This window comes from Staurois parvus, unplaced genomic scaffold, assembly GCF_062004578.1.
Source record: "Staurois parvus isolate SC_StPar_1 unplaced genomic scaffold, SC_StPar_1.0 ptg000714l, whole genome shotgun sequence".
NCBI lineage: Eukaryota > Metazoa > Chordata > Amphibia > Anura > Ranidae > Staurois > Staurois parvus.
Window position 1 is genome coordinate 4,435,306 of NW_028318510.1, and position 9,695 is coordinate 4,445,000.

A 9,695-nucleotide genomic window follows, 5' to 3' on the forward strand; every position below is an offset into this window, starting at 1 on the left:
TTGGCCATGAGCCACACAGGTTTTTGCAGTGTGTTCGCATACAGTCTTTTTGAAGAATTCTCATTTCTGTTCTGTGTTCATCAATGCCAATATTCCCTCCCCCAAGTCTAAGTCTTGGAGAGAAGCCCTCACCCTTGAAAAATTAGCTCTCATAAAGTTGTGTTTTTATCTTTCCAGTATTTTTTTGTTGTTTACAGCTAACATTAAATTAGATCATGTTATGGTCACTGCTACCCTGTTTTTATATGAACATTAGTAAGAAGCTCTGCATGGTTTGAGATTACCAGGTCCAACAGAGCATCATTCCTAGTCGACACCTCTATGAATTGTACCATAAAATTGCTTTGTAATAGTTTATATATTTTTGTCTTTTACCTGTTCCTGTAGTGCCATTACTCCAGTTAATTTCCAGGTAGTTAAAATCCCCCATTATTATCACACTGACAGCCCTTGAAGTCCTGGGGTTGTCCCCAGGAAAGTAAGTAAGGGGAAATCTTCCACCTGGGACACTAATTCTGGTGACTTGGGACCCCTAGGGATTTCCTCTCACTTCCCGTTTTGGCTAATGGACAGAAAGTGAAGGTAAACCTCTCCAATGGGACATAGAAAAACAGACTCCCTATCCAAATGGGGAAAAATTGCCTCTAAATCTAGTTTAATCATACAGTACAAGACAGGCTGGATATTCATAAACATTGGGTTATAGGCTAATATATTCAGGTCATTGGACACTGGCAAAGTTTTGCTGGATTTGCCCTTCTGGGCATACCCCTATAACCTTACTCCACTCTGCGTGGTCAGTTGTTTTTGTTTTTTGCTAGTGTCCAAAGGTGATGAACCTCTTCTACCCCAATTGCAAACATTTTGTTCATTATTTTACTTTGGATTCTTAAATCAATTCCTCCCGGTCTTCTAATTCAACAATAAAAGTGGTGCATGTGGCTTGCTTATAGCCTTTGGTATAGCCTTGGGAGCCACACATGGACCCTATGCTGTGAGGATGGCCTGCAATGTTTCTTCGAGCATTGGATCCTACACTAAATGCAGTGCGTGTAGTTAGCCACGTGGTGCTTTCAAAGTCTAGGTCCATCTCTATGGAACCCAGACTCTGAAGACCCCTCTGTGGATATGCCTGCTATGAGAGGCAAAGCTTGAAGCCTGATTAGGGACCAGCATATGGACAGGTAAGACAGGTTAACCCTGTACACTACAGAACTCAGATTCGTTAATTGCCTAACGATCGGATAGTTGTCCCCAGTCTGACTTCTTGCCTTCCACTGGGCATTCAACTGTCACAGCCTTCTTCATACTTATCTAGGGAGAAATTTTGTGCAAAAATGTCTGATTTTGTGCAAAAATGTTGGTCTATTTAGAGGCTGTAGGTAACAAGGGTTATAGGTGAGCCTCTTCAGTCTTCTCTCCTGAGTTGATCTCTGAATTTGCTCTTGCGGCACACATGCTGCCTGTAGAAGAGGTAGCTGAGGAAGATTTCCTTGTTGATGAGAAGTTCAGAAATTGCTATAGGTTAGAAGAGAGTCCTAAGCCTCACCACTCTCCTGTTCTATTATACACCCATGAAAATGCTATAAGGTCAGATCAACCCGCAGAGGTGATGACTGACTACTGAGGGAATTCCGTGTGTGTGAATTGGAGTCAAAATACCTACAAAACGTTCAAATGGCAGTTCCTGAAGATGCACAGTGACCCCGATTTTGATCCCACATAGGACATACAGGGGACGGTATGTGGGAAACACTCTATATGAGGTGTCAGACAAGGGATGAAAGGTTAATATTTTTAAGCAAAAATAGCAAGGAAGAATCCAGACTTGACTGCTCAGGGAGCTCTAGCACAACCTATTTGCAAGAAAAAGTTAATATACCCCCTATGATGGACCATTCTGAAAAATGAGAGATGCTCTTGATTTATCAAGTACTGCGATGTGTTGGAGCCCATAGAGCAAAATGAACAAAATGTGCTAGCAAAAATAAGAAAACATCCATCCTCCTAGGGCACTGAGACATGCTGATAGTGGAAATGGTTATCCGGGTCTAGCGTAGTTTTTTTTTTTTTTTTCCTTTGCCAGTGTCAAATCCTTCTGTAGACAGCAGTATAACCTGAAGTCCTGTGTCCCTTTTTAAAGCGGTAATAAACCTTAAAAAAAAAAAATTTCCTGCAGGGTAATGTCATAATATACTAGTATGAATTGCATACTAGCACATTAACCACTTCCTGTCCACCCTATAGCAGAAGTACTGCTATAGGGCAGCATGGGTGTGCAAAATAGTGTGTATATATACGTGATTTTGCTTTTCCAGGTAGGGTGTGCATGCACTCGCGCCGCCGTTCATGGCTGTTGATCACTGGGTCCTGGCCGGTGATTACTCGCCATCTCCGACGGGTGGGAGAACTTTGTAAACAAAACAGTTCTCTCCCCTGTCAGCTTCTCCACACTGCTTTGCATAGCTGTGCACAGCACAGCCATGCAAAGCAGTGTGCTTACAGTGAAGCATGCAGACACAACCCCTAGTAAAATGGCACACTGTTAACCCTTTGATTTCCCCACATTAACCCCTTTCTGCCCAGTGCCATTAGTACGGTGTCAGTGCTTTTTATTGGCACTGATCACTGTATTGGTGTCACTGGGAATGTCAGTGACACTAAATCAGTTCCCAGTGTCACAATGTCTGCCGAAGTCCCACTATAGGTTGCTGATCGCCGCCATTACTAATAAAAATTATTTAAAAAATCCCAGTATATATACTACCATTTGTAAACGCTATAACTTTCATGTAAACCAATTAATTTACACATTTTGGGATTTTTTGTTTTTAGGAAAGATGTAGCAGAATACATTTGGCCTAAATTTGATGAAATTTGATTTTTTTACAATTTGTTTTTACTGGATATAATGGCAAAAAGCCAAAAATGTTTTTTTTCCCTCAAAATTGACTGCCCTTTTTTTTTTTTTATAAATAGCACAAAACATAAAAAAAACGCACAGGCATTACAATACCACTGAAAGCTCTACTTGTGGGGGAAAAAGGACATAAAATTCATGTGGGTGCAGTGTTGCATGACCGCCCAATTGTCAGTTAAAGTAACGCAGCGCTGTTACACAAAATATGGCCAGGTCAGGAAGGGGGGGGGGTTTAATCCTCTGGAGGGCAATTGGTTAAGAAAGCCCTGAGAATGCAGCTCTCCAGTAGCGAGCTGTCACCATTGCAGAGGCTTCCATTTTCACCCGTTCTTCCTTCCAGGTTCTTGGGCTGTGGCCATATGAATGGCTGAAGCTGCGATGATGTCACTCCTGTGCATTTGCATGGGAGCTATGGCCGTGGCACACAGCACTGAAGGAACTGCACAGGTATGCTGTTCTTCCAGGGCGCATGTGCCAGTGATGTTACCAGCTGCCGCTCACTAGATTATCTCCTAAACGGTGAACGTTTAGGAGATATTTATTTTACCTATAGGCAAGCTTTATTATAACCTTACCTGTAGGTAAACATATAAAAAAATTAGTTGACTACCACTTTAAAATAGTCAAGAATAGCAATAAACCAATGTTTTCACAAAGGTGGAGTTTTTTTCTTTTTATCAGTTGCATGAAATTGAGCTCCCATCAGACCCTTGTAAACCTAGAAAAAAATCGTAATATTCCCCTGGGACTTTGTATGGCAAAAACCACAGTGAGTATACAAAAGTATAAAACAGTAACGTTTATCACAAAAAATTACTGTGATAAAATGAACCAATGGATTCGATAAAATTAATTCCAAGTACAATAGTTTAACTTCAAAACATACACAAAGTGCAAATAACTTGACCATATGGTTATTAGCAGCAGCTGAATGTGTAAGTGCATCTCCTAGATTGTAAGCTCCAAGGAGCAGGGCCCTCGAACTCCTCGTGTATCGCACTGTATTGTTGTACTGTCTCATGTATTGTCTCCCATTGTAATGTACAGCGCTGAGCGAACTATTGGCGCTTTATAAATACTGTATAATAATACATGATTAGATCTACGGGATTGCTGGCACTTGTATACCTTCCCCTCGTGGAAAGCTCATTTATCCCGTAAATATATTTTCTCTTTCTTAGTGTTGCATTATTAATTTGTTCCAGATGGGCTTTTAGTTTACCATCTAATTCATGATAGGAAGGGTGTGTCTTAAGTGTTACCACCTGAGCTTGTAGTGCATCAATCTGTTTGTCTAGAGAGCCCAACTGTGTTCTATATTCATTGATTAGAAGTGTCGTCATACACTCTGAACAGTGTTTTAGGTTATTCTCCCATGCTTGTTTAAAATCTGAATTAATGTCCTCAAAGGAAGGAAAAATTTGGACACGTAGCCCAAAGGGGTTGATACCGTCCCTTAGATAATCTGCAAAGGATTTGATGTGCCAAAATAATAAAGATTTATTTCCCAAGATGTTGTTGAAACTGGAGAACACAAACGTGATCTCCGAATCAAGGGATTCCTTCTGTCCAAAGTCCCAATGTATTTTGGACATAAAGTTATCCCATTCCTTTCCCTGATATTCCAATATGGTGTGAGAACGAGCTATGGGGGACAGATACCATATTTGAAATACAAAATTTAAGAAAATGGTAAAATGTCCGACCACTTGAATTGTTTGCTGAAAAATCATTCTATTCCCCTGGGACTTTGGTGCAAATTGTTGGTTGCCTTTCCCAGGTCTCAGCACTTTGAGAATCATTAACCCAAGAGAAGCATGCAGTCAATGAAGTAAAGATTACTCCTGATCTGCCTATGATCCTTTAGGCTCGGTTCACACTACTGCGACCTGAAAGTCTTACGGTGTAGGCTAATATCTTCAGGTGACGGTGTGACTTTGCCAGGTGACTTTCTGGGAATTTGCTTGGTGACTTGAGTACTACATTGACCAGACCAGGTCACCTTTTTCCATTGATCCGGGGTCCAGTTCTGATACTCATGTGCTTATTGTAGGTTCGTTTAGCTGTGGACACAAGTCAACTGGGCACCCTGACCGTTCTGCGTCTGCACCCATAGGCAACAAACTGTGGTGCCTACTTTTTCTGCTTTCAATATATTAATTTCATGGACAACATGTTTACTTGCTGCCTAATATATGCCACTGACTTTCAGATACCATTTTAACTAGATAATCGGTGTTATTCATGTAACCTGTCAGTGGTCATAACGTTTTGTCTGATTGGTGTATATCACTACTGGGCCCATTTTGTGGTTTTTATGCCCTGATACTCAATTCATCTGGATGGTGTATATAGAAGTTGTGCCCTCAATGCTTTGTGTGTACATAGTGGATTACATCAATCTGCCAGAGTTTCTGTGCAAACTACAGGAAACGTTCTGTAGTGGTCAGCAAGAAAAACTAAGCACTGTGGTAGACATTGAAGTTTGGCACTCCTGGAAGTGCCAATTTCCTAACAAACTTCACGGGACAAGTTCCATTTATGAAGGTAGCATGAAGGTAACTCTTCTGTTGGGGCTTACTTAACCTCCCCAGTGGTATGATTATGTCAGTATTTCTGTGCTCAAAGTGGTAAATTTTTTTTGCATGGAAATGTTTTTTTTTTATTATAGGCCTGTAATTCTTAGGAATAACTCACTGAAATCTGCCCGAACAAGAGTCTGGTAAACATCCCGAGTATGGTAAAATTTGAAACATGAAATCATAAATGATAATATAACAAATAATCATAAAAAATAATATAATAATAATACATTTAATTCAATAATATATTCAAACCACAAACACTGAAATTTGAAATAGAGCGCCAAGTTCGCACATCACTGAACAAAATCGCAAAATCGTTTTCAGTGTCTGATGACGAATTTCCCCACGAATCATCACTCAATTCTGCAAGAGGTTCTAGTTTACTACCACTGTTCTCTAGCTGGTCTAAATCTTCTTTTGATGTAAACGGACGCTTTTTGGACGCCATGGACGTTTCTTAGTTTCCAGGCAGAAAGAATAGTAAAGATGCAGGCAGGGCACAGGACAAAGCACTCGGGACAAAATGTATGTGAAATGGTTTGTTACAGTAATATTATACTATGAGATTTTAGTGTATTTAGTGAATGTCACTTTTAAAATGTTTGAATTTCCCGCCGTTTCCGCTCCCTGTGCATCCCGTATGTCCCGACGCTCGCAGGGAATGGAACCTGGAAGACGGATGCCAGCATCGGCCCGGAGGAGATGGCCGGGGACACTGCAGCGGGGACATCGCGGGAGCGAAGGACAAGGGAAGTGCAGGAGGGATCCCAGAACAACACTGCAGGGTAATCCCGAGTGTAGCTTGGGGTTACCACTTTTGGTACTGAAACTTTACCCCGAGCTACACTCGGGAATACTGCCAGGGGGGTTAAACAACAGTCTCTTCAAGACGTAGTATTTTCCTCTTGCATGCCATACTGAAATTGACCATGTGATTAACCCACTTGGGCAACAACTCCGATCTGGTCACATTTTATAATATAGGTGAAATGAGTCCCACACTGAAAAGCTTGTTTCAAAATACAAAGCTCTTTCAGCATTTCAGGACCATGTAGGCACCATTCCTCAGGCATGTGATCACATCTTTGTTTGGTTCTGAAACATTGCTTTTCTAAGTGATCATACAAGAATAAAAAGCTTTGCACTTTGAAACAAGCTTGTCTCCATGCTGGTGACATATTTCATCAATTGTTTATCAATAATAAACTATAAAAATGAAAAAATACAGAGTTTCATTGTGATTTGTAGAGACTCAAATGAGGACACCTTAGAGGACACTGTAGAAAGGCTTGGTTATAGTAAGTCGTAAAGCATCATAATACTGTATCTTGTGCAACATGGAAATTATAACTATTATGAAGAGAGGATCAGATAAGTTGGGGTAATGAACCCCCAATACAAAGCTGGGTGCAGTTTCAACACTATTGTTATGATCCAAAGGGCCAAAATTAGTCCAAATCTAGCGACATCTGAAACGGACAAACGTTGCACTTTACAGATCTGGTAGCTGTCCAGCCTTAGAGCCTCCTTCTAATGGGCTATTTGTGGCACAATCATGGTAGCTTCACCCTGTGTGCGAAGGGCTTGGCTAGGAGGACACCATTGGTTCTGGTAATCACTGTACATGTTGATTTCCATCTCTTGGGTGCATGAGCCTAATGGTGTAGATACAACAGGAAGCTTTTCAATCACCTCCACATCTGTATTTTCACAGCTCACTTCTTCTTGACCCTGAAGCAACTGGTCCATTGTGATCTATCGAAACATGCATTTCATTACAGCTTTTTTTTTTTTTCTTGTTCTGTTCCTTGCACATTCATAGTACCAAACATTTTAAATTTTTTATAACCAAAAGGCAAAAAAATGCATAAATTAAAATTGTACTTTTTTTTCTTTTTTACACAATATATGCAGTATGAACATGGGCCCACTTACACTAAATATGATGGCCAGTCATTTCTACCATGCCATACCTTTGCACCAGCCTCTTCATTGATCCTGCTGAGGTGACTGTGTTGTGGATTGGGGATTTTTGGAAAATACCAGTTCTTTGTTCTGTGAATACAACGTAGTGCATCTTTTATTAAACATGCATTCTAAATACACCATTGTTTTTTGTTCTTTGGGATTTATACAGTCTGCTGAAGTAAATAAGATCCACAAGTTAAATTTATTATTGCCTGAAGCAGTGCTGCTACGCAATACGTACTGTTGTGAGGCTAAATTATGATAGCACCTTCAGTAAAGTTAAATATTTTGGACTAAAGTTTTGGCAGCAAATTGGCAGTTGTAATTGTTTACACTAAAACTCTAAAAATAATAGTAATGTAGCTATGTAGGGCATTTTAATTGTATTGATTCTGCTAATCCAAGATGCATGATGCTGTTGGCATGTCTTTAGAAACCCATCAAGCCATCTAATTAATAGTGTTATTGGCCTTATGTTGCCTTAATTAGGGGTAAATTAGATGCCCATGGAAGGGAACAGAAAGAAGTAAATCAAAATATAGAAGGACTGAGAAATTGGCGACAGTGAGTTCACTTATTGAGTGGTATCTCAGAGGCAGACAGTGTCTCTTGGGGACTAGTGGAAGTGACAAATGGAAAGAATAGAGGGCTAAGGAGAGTTTGAGGCAGATTGTGTAGTATGCATTCAATAAACAGAATATGCAAGGTTCTGGCGTTTTCACGTGTGCATATATATCATCCAGTGACCATCCAGTATTATACTCCTATGAATACAACCAGAAAATAGTCTATTAAGTAATATATTATCCAAAGTCCATAATTGTGTGACCCAACATCAAATAAAGTGATATGCTTCAGTTGTGTCCTCTTCTCTTCTTACACCTCTAAACTTAAAATCCTCCATGTGAGTCATAAATGCACACTCACCATAAGAATGTGATCCCTAAATATAGGAAGGACATTGGTGCTATTGGTGAAACGCATTGATGTGTAAGAAGACAAGAGGACACAATATCACTTTAGTGTTGGGTCACACAATTTTGGATGGTAAAATATTTATTTGACTTTATTTTTCTGGTTGTATTCGTATAATACTGGATGGTCATTAGATGATATATGTGCACACAAGTGTAACCTTGCATATTCTGATTGTCTTATGAATGATATATGCACTTTAAAGGGGCAGCTTTACTTTTTCTTTATTTGTTTGATAGTTCTTCATGTAATTATTGTATAGAGTTGGTTATCATACAGAGGGAGACACTATGCAGGTTTTTTTTTTCTTGTGTATGCATTTAATAAAGTAGCTCAAATATGCCATTTTGGAATTGTTACAGAATTAGAAGCTAGAATCATAGCAAATGAAAAATAATCATTTATTGTAAGTGATAACTTCCAATTAACCGTTTTTCTTAGAAAGCGCTGATGGTGTTGGGGGAATTAAAAAACCCAACATTACCTTTCAGATTCAGACAATCTAAAATGCAACTGACCATAATGGAATTATAGCGCAGACAGTTCAATATCAGAATGCTAGCATCAGGTTTGTGTTATGACTTTTACCAAAACGTGTGGTGGATGGACTCATTTTTAAGACAACGGGTGCCTATTTGTCTGGCAGCTGATGTTGAACAGTTTTAAGTAATCACTTTGAGCCAGGTGTAACACAGCAGACAATTCTACAGCCAATATTCAGTAAGGACAAAGTGTACAGAGTGTCCCTAAAGTCTGGCCACATAGGCAAAATCAATATTTCAATAAATTTTTCAACATTTTATTTTATTGGAATATTAACCACTTGCCCTCCTGAGGATGTGCCCCCTTTCTTGACCAGGCCATTTTTTACGTTATGGCGCTGTGTAACGTTAACTGACAATTGCGCGGTCATGCAACACTGCACCCAAATTACATTTACATCTTTTTTTCCCCCCACAAACTGAGCTTTCTTTTGGTGGTATTTGATCATCTGTGCAGTTTTTATTTTTTGCGCTATAAAAAAAACAATACCGACAATTTGGAGAAAAAAACAATATTATTGACTTTTTGCTATTAAACTGTCCAGTAAAAAAATTAAAAAAATCAAATTTCATCATAAATTTAGGCCAAAACATATTCCGCTACATGTCTTTGCTAAAAAAAAAAATTCAAATACGTGTAAATTGGTTTACGTAAAAGTTATAGCGTTTACAAATGGTGGTATATAGTGGAAGTTTTTATTTTTT

The 9,695-nt window shown here is 39.3% G+C and overlaps 1 protein-coding gene across 1 annotated transcript in view; it reads right to left on the reverse strand.

Annotated features, from left to right (window-relative positions):
* Positions 1 to 5,720: 5,720 nt before the first annotated feature.
* The window catches only part of LOC149445730 (interleukin-6 receptor subunit beta-like), a 56,818-nt gene continuing 52,843 nt past the window's right edge, over positions 5,721 to 9,695 (reverse strand). Inside the window, exon 14 of the mRNA XM_089653488.1 lies at positions 5,721 to 7,560. Within this exon, the coding sequence (XP_089509614.1) occupies positions 7,437 to 7,560 (124 nt within the window). The 3' untranslated portion in view covers positions 5,721 to 7,436. The remainder of the gene's footprint in view (positions 7,561 to 9,695) is intronic.